At 38.2% G+C, this 22906-nt stretch overlaps 2 protein-coding genes across 2 annotated transcripts in view; both read right to left on the reverse strand.

Annotated features, from left to right (window-relative positions):
- LOC141757004 (aryl hydrocarbon receptor-like) overlaps positions 1–14743 on the reverse strand; it is a 29675-nt gene extending 14932 nt beyond the window's left edge. Inside the window, exons 1-2 of the mRNA XM_074617143.1 lie at positions 14460–14743; positions 9708–9886 (exon numbers count right to left, since the gene is read on the reverse strand). Coding sequence (XP_074473244.1) covers positions 9708–9886; positions 14460–14518 — 238 coding nt within the window. The 5' untranslated portion in view covers positions 14519–14743. The remainder of the gene's footprint in view (positions 1–9707; positions 9887–14459) is intronic.
- Positions 14744–16371: 1628 nt separating this feature from the next.
- dtwd2 (DTW domain containing 2) lies at positions 16372–21651 on the reverse strand. The gene is made up of 6 exons (XM_074617860.1): positions 21398–21651; positions 20167–20257; positions 19161–19255; positions 18874–19072; positions 17779–17907; positions 16372–16827 (listed from the first exon to the last, which is right to left on the reverse strand). Exons 1-6 carry the CDS (start codon positions 21574–21576, stop codon positions 16648–16650), a joined length of 873 nt encoding a protein of 290 aa, XP_074473961.1. The 5' UTR covers positions 21577–21651; the 3' UTR covers positions 16372–16647.
- Positions 21652–22906: the final 1255 nt, after the last annotated feature.

Raw genomic sequence — 22906 nt, forward strand, 5'->3', positions numbered from 1 at the left:
AGCAGGTCCGTCCTCTCTCCCTACGTGCTTCAGCCTTCCCGTCATCCAGACCAACTACTCTACAATGTGCCGACATGTTGATATTCCGTATCATAGCAACCAGACACAACCAAAGCGTCTGGCAGCTATCTGCCAGTATTCTTCATCACATCTTCATATCACTTTCCTCACAGAAACAACGTCAGCTCTCAGTTTATAAGAGAAATTTCGGCTGATCTTGCAGCTTCACATCCGCCGTCTACTTCCTGTGTTCAGAGGTGACAGACTGAACTAACCGCCCCGTCTGCGGAGGCGGCGACGATGAACTCTGCTCTGGTTTTGGGGTTCGGTGAAGGTTCAGCTGTCGGTTAGCAGCTGGTAAAAGAGGTTTATAGGTTAGGTAGGTGTGTGTGGTGTACTTGTTTGTGCGGTTCTGTTATTTAAGATATGACTGTGATACGACACCTGAAACTCCTCTTCCACTCCTTGAGGGCGCCGGCAAAATTAGGCTACATTACGGCTACAGCTGGTGTCTGTATAAAAGCCTCAGCAGCATCTCTGTCCTCTATTTCATGACTCAGCAGAGCAGATTTATCTCTCAGGAAAATGCAGCTGGAGGCCGAGAGAGTTAACGACGGCGCTGACCTCACCGCAACCTCGCTATCAACAAACACAGGAAGCAGACATCATCATGAACAACCAGCTCTCCAAAAACTCCCCGAGGTGTCAGACTTCCTCTGGACTCTGTTGCTACGGTGACAAAGATTCACCATGGTAACTCCTGGTGATGGCAGCAGCATCACCTGGGACTCATTCACTAAAGGAAACAACAGACCTTCCTGCACTCACACACACACACACCAGAGTGTTCTTTATAGTTTCATACTTTTAGCAGTAGTTTCTATTTGTAGCGTGCACATTTAGTCAGTTTATATTTATATATTTATATTTCTTTTGAGTTACCAGTGTTGCTGCTGGAGCAAAAGATGCTCCCCCTAAACCAGAGGTGAAAGAAGTAATTAAGTAGATACTAAAGTTTAGAAATACTCAAATAAAAGTCGTGCATTCAAAATGTTTCTTAAGTAAAAGTACAAAAGTATTCAGCATCAAAATATACTCAAAGTATCAAAAGTAAAAGTACTCATTATGCAGAATGTACGATGGTGTGTTAGGGTTGTTGTAGGTAAAAATAATTAATATAATAAATAATAAATAGGTATAATAATTTAAGAAATAATAACGGAGCCAGAAGAGGAGGGTAATATTCTGAGAATTTTTTTTTAAATTATAGTCGTAAATTTACAAGAAGAAAACGTGGATATTCAAGATTAAAGTGGCAAATTTATAAGAAAAAAAATAACAAATTTGTGAGATGATAAAATCATAAATTTAAGAGAAAAAAATTAATAATTACCCATTTCATAATAATATATATTATTGGATTATAATTATTAATGCATTAATGTGTTCACCACTTTAATGTTGCAGCTCGTAAAGGTGGAGCTAATTTTAATTGCTTAATATACTGATTAAATTAAATACATTTAAATTATGTTATCAAATCTTATTGGTTTTAAAGATATGTATTTGATATTATAAAAATAGACAATTCAAAACGAAACATTAAGCGAAAGTAATAATAATAATGTCATAAAATAAAAACAAAATAATAATATAAAATAAAAATAATAACATTATTACTAATAATGATATTAATAAAAAAATATCCCCCCTAAATAAATTTAAATTATTTAATAAAATGCTACTGGTTTTAAAGATATGCATTGGAAATTATTAACAACAAAAAAATAAACAAAGTAAATATACTACTATTCGTTTTTCAGTGTTTTTGTTCTGTTAAAATATTTAAACTAATTATTCCGTTGTGTTCCATCTGTGGTTTAGTTGGTAATGTTTGTCAATTTGTTTAGTTCTGTTCATTTCACCTCTTTTATGAGCCCAAAATAAAAATAATAAAACCGTCTTTTCTCCTGCAGTCTCAACCTCACAGAGGAGCTGATTCAGAGTTCACAGTTTGTTGACGGTGCTTCAGCTTCAGCAGCGTGCGCTCACATACAGTCGGTCCACTGTGTTTCTCTGTGCTGCTCACGCCAGACAACAGAGGACCTGACTGTGCTCCGCGTTCAGCTCTCTGCAGCAGCGTCTGCAGGCCTGACGTCAACCTCCACGCCAACAATACAACGTTACACACTCACGAGAAACCACCAGACCAAAACAATCTGAAACACTAAGGGATGCACACGGCACATGAACAGAAGAATCAAGACTACAATCTGACTTTTTATAACTTCATTTAGACAACTTCAGGAGCCCTATTTATACCGAGAACAAGAGCATTCTTGTTTGCATGAATTTATATCAACTTAAATCACAGTTTTGTGACGAAGAAGGTCAAATTCTAACCGTTTATGTTGTTGTTCTTTTAGGCAGAGGAGAGCAAGTATCCTCACCAATGACCAATAACTCCTGTTTGTTGACGTTGTCAGTAGGGATGCTCATTTTGAAAAATGTTTTTAACCGATAACCGACCCTCGTTAACCGATTATTAACCGTTAACCGACAAGATTTGTGCCTCGTACCAGCTGCAGGAGCACAACAGATATTCATTGACGGGAGTCTCCAGTTCACCGTCCGGGAGCGTTAACTTACCATGCAGCCACGTTCCCAGTAAAAGTCTCCGCCGCACATTTAGTTTAGTTCAGCAGGTTGTCCGCTGTGTGTCTGCCTGGTGGAACTTTAGCGAGTATCCAACAAACAGTGTGTGTGTTTGTGCTACGTTAGCAGCTCTAGCATTGCCGGAGGCTTCGTGCTCGCCGCCGCACACGTAGTCTCCGTAACTTTAGCGAGTGTCCAACAGACCGTGTGTGTGTTGGTGGTGAGTGTGAGGTTGTTGGTGGCGTTATAGCTGTGAACGTAGGTGTAGCAGTGTGCGTACACTTTATCTGTCGGTGAATAAATGCTACAACTCCGGCTCCGCCTCTTAAGGTGGGCTGTTAAGGTGGATCAGCTATTCTCCTTAAAGTGACGAGCCGCTCCTCTGAGCCGCTCAGCTTTTGAGTTAATCATTAACATTTCTTTTAACTGTTTTAACCGATAGCGTTAATCGGTTAAAATGCTTAATGTCGGTTAACGGTGAAACGGTTAATTATGGACATCCCTAGTTGTCAGCAATGGAAGTACATTTTTCGGTGCATAATCAGTGAATATATTGTAATTTTAGTGGTATATTGTTTTATTCGTATTTTTATTATATGTCTGAGGAAAATGTTGATATTCCCAACGGTATTATGTCTCGCTAGCTTGCTGAATTGTTAACCTCTGTGGCTTCTAGACGCCGACAGTAACGTTAATATTGCCGTTGCTTAGTAGTGGTGTTCTTCACGACTTAACCACTTGAACGCCGAGCATATCGTGTACACGACTTCCCGGGTTTGTAAACACAAGCTCACGAGTTTCATTTGAAGGCCCCGTATAGTATAAAGCAAATATTCCAGGAGCAACTGTTAGCTTGCAAGTAGCCACAGTATGCAGAGTATGCTATAGGGATTTCGAGGGCTGCAGCAATTTCTGTCCACTTCTTTCTCAACAGTGTTTCTTCGTATAAATCTCCACCAGGAGCAGGATGTGACATCATCTCAACAGGACTCTAGCTGTAGTCTTGTAAATAGTGACCCTGCACCCCAGTCTTTGCAAAATATGATAAAACCTCTGAGACTTCAGACACGTTGTCTTTAGATGTCAGAGGGTGTCAGACCTTTAAAAGTCTTTTCAGAGTCTCCTGGTGTCTGGTAGGCATTACACATTATAACAACATATCATGCAACAGCCCTTCCCTGTTTCTTTTTTGTTCCCTCTTCTTGATGTAACAACACATTCAAAACATCCAACTATCAATTAATAAAAGACGTCAGAGATTGCGTGAGGACTGCGTGAGAGTTTGGTGTTGTTTTTAAGGCTTTGTTGTGTTCAGCATCGACCCATAATGGACCTGAACAAACATCCTCCACAATCGGAGGAAGCTGCCGGGGGGAGATTACAGACGGAGACTTTAGAAAGAAGAACTTCAGGAGGCCACAGAGAGGTCTTTTCTGTAAAAACAATGAACGCTGCTTTCATCCTCCACAACTCGTGATCCACAGCGTTTTTAGCCACGTTTAGCGGCGTAGCTTAACGTCGGTCCAGACTGAAATATCTCAACAACTATCAGATGGTTTGTCATGATTTTTTCTATACATATTCATGATCCCCAGAGAATGAATCCTTCTGAATTTAATGATCCTTTGACGTTTCCTCTAGCGTCGCCATGAGGTCAAAGTTTCCATTTATCCAGTGAAATATCTCTTCACACCTCTCCATGTTAATGGTTCCCAGACGATGTATTTTAATGACTTTGGTGAACCTCCAATACTTTGGTTTATGATCAAACACCCACAAAACTAATGACATTCCCATCAGCCTCAGCTGTACTTATCGTCCCCATAGTTTGTGAAATTATTAAGATAACTGACGTTTGACTGAATCTAAAGAATAGAGGAGGTTTGCAGAAGGAATGACTTCACTCGATGAAAAGTAAAAGATCATTAAAGTATTTCTTCACTGCCAACAAACTGCACCGCCATCAGAAACTTATAACCCCTTAAAGAGCGGGTCCACATTCAAATTCTCACATGCCTTGCATGACCAAAGTTTGCTCAATCTGAGTTATTTCAAGGGAAGGAAAAGATGTCTCTGTTGCTTTAGACATGTGATCAAGCTAGTAAAACCACAACCAGGACCACAAATCTCAAGATAAATACTGTAATTTATAGATAGATGTAAATATTGGGGCTGTCAATCGTTTTAAAAAAAGTTAATCACGATTAATCACACATTTTGTATCTGTTTAAAATGTACCGTAAAGGGAGATTTGTCAAGTATTTAACACTCTTATCAACATGGTAGTGGGTAAATATGCTGCTTTATGTAAATGTATGTATATATTTATTATTGGAAATCAATTAACAACACAAAACAATGACAGATATTGTCCAGAAACCCTCACAGGTACTGCATTTAGCATAAAACAATATGCTCCAATCATAACATGGCAAACTGCAGCCCAACAGGCAACAACAGCTGTCAGTGTGTCAGTGTGCTGACTTGACTATGACTTGCCCCAAACTGCATGTGATTATCATAAAGTGGGCATGTCTGTAAAGGGGAGACTCGTGGGTACCCATAGAACCCATTTACATTCACTGATCTGGAGGTCAGAGGTCAAGCGACCCCTTTGAATATGGCCATGACAGTTTTTTCTCGCCAAAATTTAGCGCAGGTTTGGAGCGTTATTTAACCTCCTTCATGACAAGCTAGTCTGACATGGTTGGTACCAATGGATTTGTTTGGTTTTCTAGTTTAATATGATGCCAATATCTTCATTCTAGCTTTAAAACTGAGCCCGCTACTAGTAAAAACGATGGTCCAAAACGATGCCCAAACCTAATATCTCCTAGTATCTTTGATTCACTGTGCCGATACACATGAATGAATAAAGGGAGTACCAGCACTTATTTTTTTCCATTTCAAGCACTGATCACAACTGAACACTCAGCTATGTTGTCTCACACTGTACGATTAGATTAAGACCAGATACACTTCTTCATGGGCTGTTGGATACAGCTAAACACAACAACAACAGTCTCCGCCTGGCACGACCCAATCTGGGTCAATCAGGGTTATTTCAAGACTCAACGAAAGGAAAACATGTCTGTACTTTCAGCAGGTAATCAACGACTGAACGACTAAACCACGACTGTAAATCTCAAGATAAATACTGTAATTTGGAAATTGCTAGATAGATATAAATATATACATAAATGCAGGAAATGGCATTTGCTTGTCTTTTTGTTTGTTTGTTTTGGCTGATCACGGGGTGTTTAGTACAGCAGAGTTGGGATCATATAAACAGCAATTTCCCAATAATTATATGAGCTTTGAGTTTGACACTTAAATATATGCATTTTTTGCTTATTTCTTCCGTGAAATTAAAGAGTTTGTGTGTGATGTCGGGCTGCTGGATGAACATCAAAGTTAAGAGGAGATAACGGCGCGGCAGCAGAACGTGCTGATGCAGATAAAGCCTTCATCTGATAGGCCTCACTACGAACCTTCTCCTTATACTTCATCAACTCTCTTTCTGTTTTCCTTTCTGTAAACCATGTGTGAGGCTGAATATGTGCTAATAATCTAGTATATATATATCTAGTATGTGGGGAGGTTTATATAATAAATAAACAGCGTGTTAGCTGTTCAAACGTCTCCATTCACAAACACTCTCCATCTGCAGCACCTTGTGAAGAGCCCTCATGTCGTGCCACCGTGCTTCAGAGCCTCTGACCCTCCTCCCCCCTCTACATCGCCCCCCACCACCTCCACCGCCACTCCATCAACAGCAGCGATCAGCCGGCTGATAGCGGAGAGAAGAGACGCACAAAGAGAGACAGGAAAGGCCTGCTGCTGGACTCCGCTGCTCTTACTGTGCAATTTGGTCAGAATCGAGTCTATGTTTAGGTCGATTTTAGACGACAGCTGGTGGAAGCATCTCGGTTTGCTTTCACTAAAATACCAAACTGTGCACAAGAATATTTTAAGTGTAACTACGCCGTTTTCACGAAAAAGGTGTATAAATGCCACGATAATGTGCAAGATGTTTACGCCGCTATGTATCCTGTACTGACTGCAATGTGAACACATCCGCGTATAAATGCTACGGTAAGAGTTAGTGACGTATAGAATAAGTAAGGATACCAGTATCGGTATTGGGTCCGATACTGTGCTCATGTACTCGTACTCGCAAAACGGCTCTGATGCAACGGCACCGATACCACTTTACGACAGCGTGACGTTAACCTCTCTTCACCATCTTTTGAGGCCTATCGCACGCGCTCACTTTCCACCTCCCCAACGGTGCGGGCGAGACGGGCCGGTGGTGCGCCCTCACTTTCATTGCGCCACGGGGTTTTGCTTGTACCCTCTGACTCGCGCGTGTATTAGACTCCTTGGTCCGTGTTTCAAGACGGGTCGGGTGGGTTGCAGACATCACACACTAAGGACAGTCCGCCCCGGTGACACTTTGTCCACGGCCCCGGGAAGCACATTCGCCCCGAGCCTTTCCAAGCCGACCTAGAGCCAGTTGCGGCACACCGCCTCGTATGCGGGACTCCCCAGCCTGCCGTGTGTCGCTCACACCCTCCAGCTGGCTGTTAACGAGGGCCTTTTGGCACAGAGAAGTACTCGTATCGGTACTCGGTATCAGCGAGTACCCAAATGTAAGTGCTTGTACTCGGTCTGAAAAAAAGTGGTATCGGTGCATCCCTACTTAATTTCCCTGATCAACTTTGTTTGAACCAACCTGATATCAGCATCCAATCAAGTTGCAGGAGAAAACAATTATGCAAAATAATTAATTGCAGTATGCAAAACATGCCGGTCAAAAATTACAGACGGACACGCGAATGGCATTACATTTGGTGAAGAGCACATTGTGACTTGTTTAGGATGCAAAACTCACAAGTTTAGGACTCGGGACTTTCCTGTCTTGACTCGGGACTTGAGAGCAAAGACTTGAGACTTACTTGTAACTTGTAAAACAATGACTTGGTCCTGGTACTACTTCTGTGGCTCTACACTTTAAATCATCTATCAGACAGACGACTCCATCACTACAGTGACACATTTCTGACACCAGGACAATGAACCAACCCGGTGCAGGCAACCAACTGCCACCTCTGACTGTGTGTGTGTGTGTGTGTGTGTGTGTTTGATCAGCGTCAGAATAAGGACCTACTGTTCCCGGCTGCCCGTCTCATGTTCCTTTGCATATGGACTCCCATCTGCCCCGGCAGCACACTCTCCTGTTTCCCTCCCAGCAGGGCGACTTATTCATTATTCACCGTGTCGAGTTCCCTCTCTGACACACCGAACACTCACCGCTCGGCCACAAAAATGTCTGGAAGCAGCACATCTGCTCACCTGGCACATTGATCCCACACACACACACACACACACAGCCTCTCACTTTCAATATTACACACACAAGTTTCAGATGAGCTTATTACTCTGTTACCACCAAGTATTCAGATCCTTTACTTCAGTGAAAGTACTTAAACCACACTGTGAAAGTACTCCACTACGAGTAAAAGTCCTGCCATAGAAATAAAGTAAGAGTAGAAAGGTCATTGAACTGTTTGCTGTGGTAATTTGACTGGTACAAAAAGAAAATGTCGATTGTTGTTAGTTGTTATGGTGGCAACAGAACCTCAGTGTGCGGTCGCAGCTCGCCGTGAAGAGAACGGACGCAGCACCCGGAGACAGCTGCTGGCTAGTCTCCAGGTCACAATTCTCCCGTATTTCTTTATTTACACTTTTTTTCCTTCATTATCAGTTCATTATCTCAACATGTTTCTGGCACTGTACAGCGAGTATAAGCCCCTACTGTTTCCACCCGGACGGCAATAGAGCTAGACCAAATGTCTTTTCCGGAGGAGGAGGAGCTGCGACTGTCGCACATCATAGCAAAGCCGTCGTGGCATGGCGCAAGCCAAAAATAACGGGTATCAGAGCGATGTGGTGCGCAGTGGTGCGCAGCTGTAGCTCAGTGGGTAGAGCGGGTCGTCCTTTAACCACAAGGTTGGCGGTTCAATCCCCGGCTCCTACAGACTGCATGTCGAAGTTTCCAACACGAGTTACTAAACCCCAAGTTGCTCCCCGGGCGCTTAGTCCTAAAAATACTTAGGATAGGTTAAATGCAGAGGTCAAATTTCATGTATGTACCTGTATATACTATGACAAATTCTTTCTTCTTTTTTAGGCCCATTTAACATAAAATCGATGTTGCAGTGTATTTATTATTTTGTTATTCTCATTCTTTAAAAGTCACCAGAATGCAGGAAACAAAGTCTCTGAAAATCCCTTTTTCTGCAAGAGGAACCCCAGATTTGCTGTGGTTTTGAAAAAACCTCCTCCCCATTTTTGAGGTTATTAAGTTGGCAAGTCTAGTCCCCTGGCAGAGGGATCATTTAAGCCCGGCGCTGCCACTGACCACCAGCCTGCTGTTCGGCTCATTTTCCATAATCAATGCATCGCCAACGCCTGGCGGAACCGGCCCAAGAACTAACCACTGCCACACTGCTCTCAGAAAACAAACCGAACAAAGTAGTCACTCATGTGGCGACAGCACTGTGCTTTCCTCCGCTGCGACTGAAGAGTGTGTGGATGAAGCATTGAGTTGTTCAATTTGACTCATTTACATTTTCTATGTGTCTCGTAGCGTTACTACTCCACTGCTCGTTTAGTCGTCATTACTGCAAAACTGCACCTCAGTGAGTCTGCGACGTGCCACAAGTCGGTTTAGTTTATGTGGAACGCAGTCTTGGAAAGGGAGGAAGTGAGTGCAGGGGTACTCAGTTGGTTGCAATCTGCAACCACACCACTAAATGTCGCTAAATCTTACAAACTGTACCTTTAATTGGCAATTAATTTCCTGTCAATCAACTAATCGTTTCAGCTTTTCTTGAATATCTTTATATGTTTTGCATGTAAACATCTTTATTTGTAAAGAACTAAAACTGTCACACAAATGTAGTTAAAGTAAAGTACATGTACTTGAGTAAATGTACTTTGTTACTTTCCACCACAGCTGCCAAAGCTATGAGGTGAAGGTCACTGACCGTGGAAGTAACTCTTGACCTTCAGGTATCCCACACTGAGCCGCAGCACAGACAGTTTGTCCAGGCGACCTCTGACCTCCTCGGAGAACGGCAGCATGGCGGTGAGGCGGTCCAGCTCTCCATTCAGACGGTCGCGGTGGCGTTTGGACGGGTTGGTCTTCACCGGCGGAGGCTTGGCACTGAAACCAACACACAAGACAAAGAGGTTGAGTGATGCTTGCTTGCTAAAACATGTTCGCTCTGCTAAACAATCTACGACACTCAGTTGGAATTTCCAACGTGATTCGAAGTGGGAGTTTTTGATTCCAGGTAGATCTTTCACATCCTGTAACGGGCTCTCGTCTGAGCGTATGCATGTAGGAGAACCGTGTGTCAAACACTGACTGTTACCGTTCATGGAAACAATACGCCCGTTGAAAAAATTCCAGTGTTTGCATTTCTGAGAGACGATGTGGGCTGCTGCCCAAATAAACCATCAACCACATCAAACGCAGCTTCAACTTCCTGGTTTAAGAGGCTGAACGTTGTGGTTCATACTTCTGTTATTACAAGATGGGAAAACACACAGAGAGAATCACTGTTAGAATATTCACCCTGTTAGTCTGTGTTTGGAGAAATATTACATTTACTGAGAATTCATTACTGAAATGACGTTTACAAAGAAATCAGTAGGAAGCAGCGGTGGAAAGTATCTTAGTACACATTTGAGGTACTCATATGTTTTCTTTTCCACTACATTTATCTGACAGGTATAATAAATAAAAAATAAATGACTATAATAATATAATAATATAATAATAAAATAATTAAAAAAATAAAGATTTTTGCATGCAAAACATGAAAATATTCAAGAAAAGCTGAAACGATTAGTTGATTAATTAATTAGTCGATTGAAAGAAAATTAATTGGAAACTTTTTTAATAATGTTTTATGTTTCTGCAGGTTATTTTCTCTCGTAGATTTATAGTGTCATAAATAATAAAAATAAGTTAAAATTATTAAAAAATATTTTAACTTATTTTAATTTATCTATATTTCATAAAATAATATATTACGATTTTTGCATATAAAACATACAAAGAGCTTTTCCACTACATTTATCTGACAGTTTTAGTTACTTTACAAATAAAGATTTTTGCATGCAAAACATATGAAAATGTACAAGAACAGCTGAAACGATTAGTTGATTAATTAATAAGTTGATTGACAGAAAATTAATTGGAAACTATTTTGTTTATTTTTTTTGTCATAAATCTTAAAAATAAATTCAAATAAGTTACAATTATTAAAAAGGATTTTAACTTATTTAATTTAATTTATATTATATATTAAGATTTTTTGCATTCAAAACATACAAAGGGCTTTTCCACATTTATCTGACATATAGGTGATGCTGATAACATTGCCCCCTGCTTGCTATTAGAAATCAAAGTATTGGACAAATTAAAGTTTGACCTCATGGTGGCACTAGAGGAAAAGTCAGAGGATCACCAAAGTCAGCAGGGTTCATCCTCTGGAGAACATGAATATCTGCACGAAATCTCATTTCAATCCATCAAACAGTTGTTGAGATATTTCCGTCTGGACACACAGACATCGTCATGATACGGTGGTAAAGCCAGCGTGGCTAAACAATAGAGATATTTGGAGCGGAACAGCCGAATCCAGAGTTACAGCTTGACTCTGAGACAGCATGAGTCTGTTGATCTTCCACCTGGCCTGTGCCATTATTACTACAAATTACCACAATGTAATTCCTCTCCGACGTGTCGGGACACGCAGCGTCGCTCCTCCCTGACTAAACACAACAGAGATCTGAGGACAGAGATGGAGGGAAGAGGAGAGACAACAAACACAGGCAGGAATGAGGAGATGAAACAAGGCAAGACAGAGAGGAAAACATCAGGAGGAAAACATCAGCAGGAAAACATCAGGATGAAAACATCAGGATTCAGAGTGGAAAGGACAATAATACAAAGAACAACTTAAGGAATTACATCCCTTAATTTCTGATTGCGACAAATACAGCTAAGGACTCTATTTGGGGAAACAACACCAGCAAAATGGCTCAGGGAGTAAATAAATAATCAATATATAAATAAATATAGATATAAATAATAAATAAATAATAATAATAAATAAATAAATAATAAATAATAATAAATAAATGAATAAATAATTGAATGAATAAATAAATACAGCCAGTGTAGCCATGACAAATCATAGGAATAAGTAGCCTGTTAACCTGCAACTACTTTGATAATTGATTAATCATTTTGAAAAACCTTTTTCCACTAAAATTAGGGGTTTTTTTAAACACAGAAAACCCCACTAAAAATAGGCTTTCTGTGGAAAACAGGGGTGAACAGTGAAAATGTCACTGTGGTTACTTCTTTTTTTTATAAATCTGTTACTTATTCAGTCTCTCAGTGGAAAGACTAACAAAGACGGTTTTGATGAGTTTGACTAAAGTGTTATTTTGTTGATCAGCAGGGTATGCGCCATGCCACTACGGCTTTGCTGTGATGTGCGGCAGTCCTTTCTGTCAAAGGAGTCTGGTGGCTTTGAGGAGTGCATATAACAGCTGTTTCTTTTTACATCTAACTCGATGAATTAAAAGTTTATTTCAACCAAACCAGAGTTGGTTGTTGGAACGGTGGAAAGAATAACAAAGACGGTTTTGATGAGTTTTATTTTGTTTCTGTTGAGTTTGAATGAAGTGTGTTTTATGATGATCAGCGAGGTAAAATGACTGTTTCTGTCACTGGAGTCTGGTGGCTTTGAGGAGAGCATATAGCAGCGGTTTCTTTTCACAAGTAACTCGGTGAAGAAAGGGTTTATTTCAGGCAAACCAGAGTTGATGATTGTTGGTCATATTATGTTGATTATACTGTATATTCACTTCTAGATAAAATAGATTTTACTCATTAATCTAGTGGGAAGGCTTGTTTGGACGTCTTTGTCGCAGCTCTGGAGCCAAGTCAGAGCTTTGGGCCTGTTGATCCATCGTCCTCATTGTGGTGAACAAAAAGTTTGACTTGGCTCTGGACCCAGAGCTGCCAGCCTCCGCTGAGTCGGGTTACACGGGCAGCTCAACGTGTCATGGATGGCACAAAAAGATGTCGGCTGTAAGACGTGAAGAAGAAGAAGACTTGAAGCTGCTTTTTATAGTATCATTATCTGGTTGATCTTAGTTTTCAGAGTCGTGGGTGAGACTTCTGAACTTTCTCTGATTGTTGCGGAGGTGGAGGAAGTATTCAGATACTTTACTTAAAGCAGCAGTGGGTAGAAATGGAGCAAATGTGATTAAAAAAATATATTTTTATAAAACGGTCACTATATCCTGACAGTAGTGCATGAGACAGGTAATCCGGTGCTCCTCTGTGGTTTACTGTTTAGCTGTAAAATGAGAAAGTTTGGGACCCGGCAGCCATGGTGAGATCAAGTTTAGGAAATACGAAGCACTTAAGTTAAATATAAAATATCAGAGTGTTTCTTCCACCATCACCTGCCGGGGACTCAACCTTATCTGCCCCTGACGTCATCACCTTCGCGTAACACTTGCTGCAGGTGAGATCACCTGTCTGGAAATCCCAAATACCCAAAGTAAAACTAAAACAACAAATACAACATGTCTGACTCGTGTCTTGATTGAAACATGAAGTGAAATATTGTAAAAATATTAGTAATATTATATATATATATATATATATATATATATATTATATTACTTTGTGGTATTGCTACTTTTACTTAAGTAAAATATAAAATATCAGAGTATTTCTTCCAGCATCAGATAAATAATAATTAATAAAAACATGCATAAATAATAATAAATAAATAAATATATAAATAAATAAATAAATAAACCAGTGTAGCCATGACAAATCATAGGAATAAGTAGCCTGTTAACCTGCAACTATTTTGCAACTACTTTCATGAGTACTTTTTGGTACTTTGAGTATACTTTGATGCTTTTGTTCTTTTAATATTGTGAATGCACTTTTATTTAAGTTAAATATAAAATATCAGAGTATTTCTTCCAGCATCAAATAAATAATAATAATAATAAATAAATAAATAAATAAAGCCAGTGTAGCCATGACGAATCATAGGAGTAAGTAGCCTGTTAACCTGCAACTATTTTGCTAATAAAAGGAATATCTTATCTTATATCTTATTATAAATTAAGCTACCCAGCAATATATAAGGTTATTAAAATAAGCTATAACTTTACCAACTGCAACATTAAAGTAATGAACACAATTTGAATACAATAATATAATAAATATTATTCTGAAATGAGCCATTATTCTGCATAATGAGTACTTTTTGGTACTTTTAAATATACTTTGATGCTTTTGTTCTTTTATTTAAATAATATTTGGAATTTTTTATTTTATTTAAGTAAAATATAAAATAGAGTATTTCTTCCAGCATCACCTGCAGGACTCAACCTTATCTGCCCCTGACGTCATCACCTTCCCGTGACAGGTGAGCTTACCTGTCCGGAAATCACCAAAGTAAAACTAAAACAACAACAACAACTTGTCTGACTCGTGTCTTGATTTAAAACATGAGGTTTTAATGTAAAAATATTAGTAATATTACTACTAATATTAATGATAATGACACATTAATAATAATGATGAATGACCTGCATTAACCCCGCAGACAGTTCACAGAGTTCAGGCCTGTTTCATAGCCTGCGGTGACATTAAAGAATAACTTTAATAGAAGGTTAAAACGGACCTTTTCTGCGCGGGCTTCTTCCTCCTCTTCACCGCGTAAACTCCTCCGTTACCCGGCATGCTGATCTCCGCTTCCAACGCAACTTTCACTCCAGAAAACACATTAAAAGTTTGTTTTTTAAATCTCCAGACACTCCCTAGGTGTTCCTCTCCTGCCAGGGTCCCTTTATAAAACAGATAATATAGTTTAAACTCCTCTAAATCCGATAGAAGAGGAAGAGTAATCCAGTTAATAAAGAATCTGGCAGCATTATGCGCAGCGACCCTGTCGGACACTAACTCATGTAACACACTCCCCTCTGTGTGCTCCGGTGTCAGCCAATCAGAGCCGCTGTTACATCATGACGTCTCTGTTTCGTGCTCTGTGATTGGTTCAAAACTTCTCCTTTGTTTATCTCCTCGTCTGTACATGTAAAATTACTTTGCCGCTTTACATTTTTAGTTATTGAGAGAGAACAGAAGTTGTTCTTTACTGTTTAGATGTAAAGTTTAGTATAAAGTGACAGCAGCTCAACTTTCCAGTGTTTATTCTGACACTGACATGTTGTTTTTACCTGTCTGCAGCAGCCTGTAGAACGGTGGGCGGAGTTTAACGTCGGAGCTTTTATCCCGCCCACCGTGATCTGATTGGTTTAGCTGTTGAATGTGGGCGGGGCTTAATATATATATATAGATAGATAGATATATAAATAGATAGATAGATAGATAGATAGATAGATAGACAGACTATAAATATACCAGACTACTACAACTAACTTAGAAAATAGGGGCCACATTGAGGAAAAAAAATAAATCAGAGATTTCGAGAATAAAGTCATAACATTACGAGAATGTAGTCAAAATATTACGAGAATGAAAGCATAATGATATAGGTAGTAATTTCACGTGTTAGTTTCTTTTTTTCTTGTAAAGTTATAACTTTATCCTCGTAATATTACAACTTTTTTTCTTGTAAAGTTATGACTCTATTCTCGTAATATTATGACTTTTTTTCTCGTAAAGTTATGACTTTATTCTCGTAACATTATGAATTACTCTAGAAATATTACGACTTTTTTCTCGTAATATGACTTTATACTAGAACATGTTTACATCTCTGTTTGAGCTCCATAATACATCATAATGTATTAGTTGATTGATTTTTTTCTTTGATTTTCTATTAGTATCTATCTATTAATAATCCGAATATGCAAAGTAAATAGTTACTAAAGCTGTCAAATTAATGTAGTAAAAAGTACAATTGCTTTCAAAATGAAGTGGAGTAAAAATATAAAGTCACATGAAATGTAAATACTCAAGTAGAGAATAAGTACCTCATAACTGTTCTTAAGTACAGTACTTGAGTAAATATACTTAGTTACAGTATATTCCATCACTGCTTCTAGCAACAGAAATGTAAATATTGGGAAGTCTGACAGCGACACCTGGTGGACTAAAACAGGAGATGCACACTGAAGAGTTTCTGTGTGCTAACTGTCCACTCACATCGCTCGTTATCAGATCTCTACACCTCTATACCTGATACTTTGAGACCTAAAATAAGATAAGAAAATAACATTTATCCACATACATTTTATTGTATAATCTTATTATAGAGGACCTTGTGCAGCCAGGTTTACTTTAATTCCTTCTGTGTAATATCTAATAAAACAATCCTTGTAAAGTATTTGAAAAACATTACAGCCTTATTGTACCTTATTGGAAAGTGCTCACATACAGTACAAAACAATTCTCACTTTTTTCCTAAAGTACTGTGTCTGGTAGTTTCATGGAACATCACGTTTTAGAGGTATTTTTTTATTTTGTAAAACATCTGATTTTGCTAAAAACATCAGCCCTTCCAGATGTTGCAAAGTCAATCCCAACAGAAGTACCACAGTGTTTATAAAACGCATGAGGAACAATGTAAATTGTTTTTGAAACAATGAAACCTGATTTATTGTCACACCATGACATTTAAACTACAATTTTAATTTGTCATTAATTTATCTAAAATTAATGACAAATACATATATTACATTTACCAGAAACAATCTAGAAAAACAAAACAAAAAAAACAAACTCAAAGAAGTCCAGTGGTTTGTGTGCCCTGATGCTGCTTCATGCTGCCCTGATGATGCAGTCCTGAGCAGCGGATAAGACCGCCGTGTTTACAGAGATGAGTCGAGCTTCTCTGCTGAGTCGCGTCCTCATCTGGGGCAGATGTTGTGGTCAGTGACGAGTTTCTCCATCCTCTTGATCTTGCGTTTGTTCTTCGGCATGGGTTTGTCGTACATGCCGTTCTTCAGGAGATGCTCCTTGCTGTGATGAATCTGAGCGCCGTGCTGCAGCTGGAAGGAGCACAGCGCCTTCAGGGGCCTCAGCAGCACCTGGACAAACACATAGAAAAAATACAAGACATTTATTTACTTTTTCTACCTCTGTTTGGTCCAGCAGACTTCTCAGAGAAACATCTACAGTATATACTGTATGTATTTTGGTAATATAGCTTTAGTGACTTCACACTTCTCGTCTATGGAGTCATAGGAGTAACATAAAAAAGAAAAAATCTGTTAAAGAATAAGAAAATAAATGTGGAAATATAAAGAGGAATAAATAAAAGAATAAATACATGTGGAAATATAAATATAAATAAAATATAAAGAATAATTATGAGCATTTCCATTTTACATTTATTTGTTAATTTTTTTCTGTATATATTTATTTAAAAAAATATATATTTATTTATTTTTGCAGTCAAATTACCCTATTTTGTCTGTATTTTTTATTATTATTATACAATGTCATGTATTTATTTTTGTAGTTAAATTATTCTATTTTATTCTGTATATTTTGTATTATTATATATTTTTATATAATTTTATTTATTTATTTTTATCCCTTTACTTTTCCCTATTGCTTTTGCTATTCATTGAAGGGCCAGGCTTTGGGCGGGCCTTCCTGTCCAGGCTGAATAGCCAATTCCTGCACACATATAATCTATTTAAAATTAAATTAAATTAAATTAAATTAAATTAAATATATACATACACACACATAAATAAATGACCAAATAAAGGTGAAAAATAAATGAAAATGCTTATAATTATTCTTTTATAATTCAATATTTGTCTTTATAATTCCACATTTCTTTTCTTGTTCCTACAGATTAATTCTTTTTTATGGCACTCCTATGACTACATACTCGTCTGTTTGTAATTTTAAAGCTCCTATAATTAACAATTAATCAAATAAAAAAAATATCAGTTTAATGTTCAATTCTGTGGAGCAAAAAGTAGAGAAGATGGACACTCTCCTACAATAATCCTAATTATTTTCACCTCTTGGATGTCGTCGTTCTGCTCCAGGATGGACAAGGCGACAGCAGCACACTCCAGCGTGGACAGACAGATGTTGGATGGTTGTGTGCGGATCACATACTGACTGGAGAGAGTCCTGTTGAGCTGCACCTGGTAAACCAAAAACACAGGTCATCAGTAGTGTACATGTGGCATTCTCTCTCTGTTGACATATAACAGGCGATGGCTTTTATGGATTAAAGTTAGAATCCTTACAACTCTCCTGAAATTAAACCCTGTATTTGATTAATCATTTCATGTATTTACATTCAGTAATTACCCCACTATATAGTAGTGTTCATTGTTAGTGTTGGCCATTACTGGGCTGGATTCAAATTGCCTTGACACGTACAAAGGATTCAGGGAATCATTAATCCAGCTTTACTGTTTTAAAGTCTATCTAATCGACATCAGCCTCAATGTCAAGCCGTATTAAAGGGACAGTTTGGGTGTTTCTCAGTGGGGTTTCTATGAGGTACTGATCCATAGTCAGTGTATTACCTCCAGCGATGGAGTTTGGAGAAACAGACAGGAGTACCAGCACGGGAGCAAAGTAACGTACTGCTGTGGACGGAGGCAGCAACAAAACGGATTTTAGACACCTAAAAATATCTACATGAGTTTAAGTGTACGTTATATTTAGAATATTTTCACCACTCCCCGACGGGGAACTGAAGCTGTTATCTATGCTCTTGCCAAAGCCACCAGACTCCATTGAAAAAATCTGTAATTTTACCTCAAAGAACATGGAAGAGGTAAAAATGACTGTTTTTGTCAAAGGAGAGTGGTGGCTTTGAAGAGAGCATAGATAACGGCTTCAGTTCCCTGTCAGAAAGGGCTGTCTTTGTGCAGCGCTCAGAACAGAGTAGACGCTCAGCGCCTCGTCATCCTGCTTGTTTTCACCATAGCGTAAATACGTGGCGCTCCCATTGCAAAGCATTAAAAAAATAAGCAGGAAAAAATGCTGGGACACGGCCCCTTAGTGACACAATGGAAAGCAAAGCTTTGTTAACTCTTTTTGACAACATAACCACCTAACCTCCTCCTCTTTTAATGTGACAACACAGTTACACTCACCTGTTTGGGCAGGTGGAACAGGCTGTTTTTGAGGAACATGTTTTTAGCCTGGCTCCAGGTGCCGTCTATGATGATCACATTATGTTTCACTGTGCCGACTTCCTGGTATTGCACCAGCTCCTCCAGGTTCTGGGATTTGGGACCCGGGTACAGGATCAGCGTCCTGCTGTCCTGACACACCGCTGCCAGGTCCGGGTGCCTGAGAGGAGACAGAAACTCAATATATTAAGATATATCAGTGACAATGGTGTGGTGAAATCAGTGCGCTAACGAAAAATACAGCTTACTTCTCCTCATTGAATCTCCGTCCCACTATGACGTTGCATTTTCCTTGTGGCAAACAAGCAGCAAGTAGTGGCACCGTTCGAAGTACTCTGCTCTCCTGAAAGTACACGAGAGGTTAGAATAGATGATCATAACCATGAGCCTTTCATAAAGATGACAACCAAAAAAAACCTTGATGTGAAGGCAGTTTATTTAACTACATTCATATCAACCTCACAAATAACACATCGTATTAAAATTGTTTTTTATGCCTTTCAAAAATCTAACAATAGAATACAAAATTAAGACTAAATGTCTTACATTTAACTGAGATTGAAATAAGGCTGTATTTACATCACTGACCACAAAAAATAAAATAAATAAAATATAGACTTTTAAGACTGAAATATTGTTTAAGTCACTGGGTCCTTTTCATTGTGATAACGTGTCTCCTCGTTTCCTTTCCTCGCCTCCTCTCCTCGCATTTTAGTCCCTCCCACCTGACATGTGAGCGGAGGATGCGAGGAGAGAGGAAACAAGGAAAAATTATATTAATTGAATTAAATTTATATCTATATCTATATATATTGTATATCAAAAAATGGCAAAAGCAAATTAAATAAATAAATAAATAATATAAAAATAAATAATAAAAAATACAGAAAAATAGAGCAATTTTAATTAATATTTTTTAACAATATATGAATAAAACATAATTAAATTAACAAATAAATGTGAAATGGAAATATTTATAAATATTTTATTTAATATAATATAAATATAAATTTTAGATTATTTGTCTTTATATTTCCACATGTATTTATTCTTTTGTTTATTTCTCTTTGTACTTCAACTTTTTTTAAATGTACTATTTTATTTATTACTCTTTATATTTCCACATTTATTTTCTTATTCTTTTACAGATGTATTCGTTTTTATGGCACTCCTATGACTCCATAAAATCTGATGTACATCAATACAGTCTCTAGATTTGAACATGTATGTGATATTGGTCATGTAATGACTCACCTCTGCAGGATGCTGCACTACGTAGAGACATGTGGAGACGTCCAGGGGTTGAGGTGGGAGGAAAGGACAGAGACACACCTTCTGAGGACGACTACATGGGAGAAAAGGACAGAGACACACCTTCTGAGGACGACTACATGGGAGAAAAGGACAGAGACACACCTTCTGAGGACGACTACATGGGAGGAAAGGACAGAGACACACCTTCTGAGGACGACTACATGGGAGGAAAGGACAGAGACACCTTCTGAGGACGACTACATGGGACGAAAGATGAAGACGTGAAGCTGTGATTGACTATTACTGTCTGTTTCAGCTGCTTCTGTCTGGAGCTTCTTCTGTAAAGACATTAATCTGATCCCTCATTAAAAACATAACAGATACTAGAGGAGAAGAAGGAGGAAGAGAAGGAGGAGAAGGAGGAGGAGGAGGAGAAGAAGGAGGAGGAGGAGAAGAAGGGGAGAAGGAGAGGAGGAGAAGAAGGGGAGAAGGAGGAGGAGGCGGAGGAAGAGGAGAAGAAGGGGAGAAGGAGGAGGAGGAGGAGGAAGAGGAGAAGAAGGAGATGGAAGAGGAGGAGAAGAAGGGGAGAAGGAGGAGGTCGAGGACGAGGAGGAGGAGGAGGAGGAGGAGGAGGAGAAGAAGGAGGAAGAGGGGAGAAGGAGGAGAAGGAAGAGGAGAAGGAGAAGAAGGAGGAGGAAGAGAAGGAGAAAGAGAAAGAGAAGGAGAAGAATAAAGAGAAGGAGGAGAAAGAGGAGGAGGAGGAAGAGAAGAAGGAGAAGAAAGAGAAAGAGGAGAAAGAGGAGAAGAGAAAGAGATGAAGGAAAGAGGAGAAGGAGGAGAAAGAGGAGAAGAAGGAGGAGAAGGAGGAGGAGAAGGAGGAAGAGGAGGAGAAGGAAGAGGAGAAGGAGAAGAAGGAGGAGGAAGAGGAAGAGAAAGAGAAAGAGGAGAAGAAGGAGAAGAATAAAGAGAAGGAGGAGAAAGAGGAGAAGAAGGAGGAGGAGGAGGAGAAAAATGAGAAAGAGAAAGAGGAGAAAGAGGAGAAAGAGAAAGAGAAAGAGGAGAAGGAGAAAGAGGAGAAAGAGGAGGAGAAGGAGAAAGAAGAGAAGGAGGAGAAGAAGGGGAGGATGAAGAGGAGGAGGTGTTCCTCTCTGTCTGTCTGTCTGGTGTCTAACCACTCTAACTCTTTATCCAGCTAGCATTAGCTTTAGCCTCCTCTTTGCGTTCAGCTCACCGGCACCGTAAGCAGGTCGGTCTTCTGTCTCCGGGCTCCACCGGGAGAGCAGCCAGGTCACCGAACGCGTCCACTAGTCCGTCATACCCATATCCGTCCTCTGTGGACGAGCTGTCCCCGTTCTCTGGTCCGGTGTCCTCACAAGAGACTGACGAGCAAAGACCGGGGACATTGTCCATCTCGGTGTAGCAACAAGCTAACAGCTAACAGCTAACTCACCTCAACTACTATACTACTCTGCCTCTCTGTGTTTATGGGCGGCTGGTTAACCAGCTGAGAGGAGCATTACCGCCACCTGCTGGACCGGAGTGTGGTGCAGGAGATTGTGCAGAAACAAAAATAAAAATTTAATTAAAATAATAATAATAATAAAATAATTAAAATAATAAATAATATTAATGAAACAAAAATAATAATAATAATAATAAAAAAATAAAATAATACTAATAATAAAAAATAAAATAAAAACATGATAATAAAAAAATTATAATAAAAAAAAAATAATGATAAAAAAAGATGATAAAAAATAATAATTAAATAAATAAATAAAAAAATAAGAATGAAAAAAAAGTAATAAAAAAAAAAATATTAATAAAAAATAAATAATAAAAAATGATAATAATAATAATTAAAAAAAATTACAAAATAATTGAAATAAAATAATAATAAAAAGAAAAGAAAAAATTAATACAAAAAAAAAATAATACAAAAAAATACAATAAAAAAATAATAATAAAAAAAGTAATAAAAATATTAATAATAATAATAATGAGGAAAACTCTAGATTCGTTTAACTAAATCAGTTTCTCTTAAAAACTGAATAATTTCCCAGTATATGTTATCTGCTGTATTACTAATAGACATTAATACACATAGATAATATATAGACATAAATGTACATACTACATTTATTTATTGACGGACTGTACACACTATGTTCATCCATTCACTCTGTATCTTTTATATCTCTAGTATATTATATAGTATATAGTGTATATTATACAGATGCCTTCTAGTTTCCTGATCATCCCAGTACTCCTGCCATACTTATGTCTTGATGAATGGTTTAGCCTCAGCTTTACTTAATGGAACTTGTAATTTAATATTCTTAATTCTGGCCAAATAGTGTTTTTTTGGCCAGAATATCTACCTGCTCATTTCCCTCCACACCAACATGAGCATAACTGCTTTTTGTTTAAATTTAAATTTTTATTTATCATTGTTGTAGGTTTATGGTTCGACGGTATGACGGAGTATTAGGGCCACATTGAGGAAAAAAATAAATAAATCTGAGATTTCAAGAATAAAGTCATAATATAACGAGAAAAAAGTCAAAAGTTCATGAGAAAAAAAGTTGTAATATTATGAGATGAAGGCATAAGTTTAAGAGAAAAAAGTCGTAGTATTTTGAAAATAAAGTCAATATTATAAAGTAGTGATTTTAGGAGTTATTTTCTTTTTTTCTCGTAAAGTTATGACTTTATTCTTGTAATATTACGACTTTTTTCT

The sequence above is a fragment of the Sebastes fasciatus genome, chromosome 19 (genome assembly GCF_043250625.1).
Source record: "Sebastes fasciatus isolate fSebFas1 chromosome 19, fSebFas1.pri, whole genome shotgun sequence".
NCBI lineage: Eukaryota > Metazoa > Chordata > Actinopteri > Perciformes > Sebastidae > Sebastes > Sebastes fasciatus.

Coding starts and splice junctions, on each gene's coding strand:
- dtwd2 (XM_074617860.1), bottom strand. CDS start 21,576: ATGGACAATGTCCCCGGTCTTTGCTCGTCAGTCTCTTGTGAGGACACC. Junction 19,073..19,160: donor CGGAGATTCAATGAGGAGAA/GTAAGCTGTATT, acceptor GTCTCCTCTCAG/GCACCCGGACCTGGCAGCGG. Junction 16,828..17,778: donor AGAACGACGACATCCAAGAG/GTGAAAATAATT, acceptor GTGTTTGTCCAG/GTGCTGCTGAGGCCCCTGAA.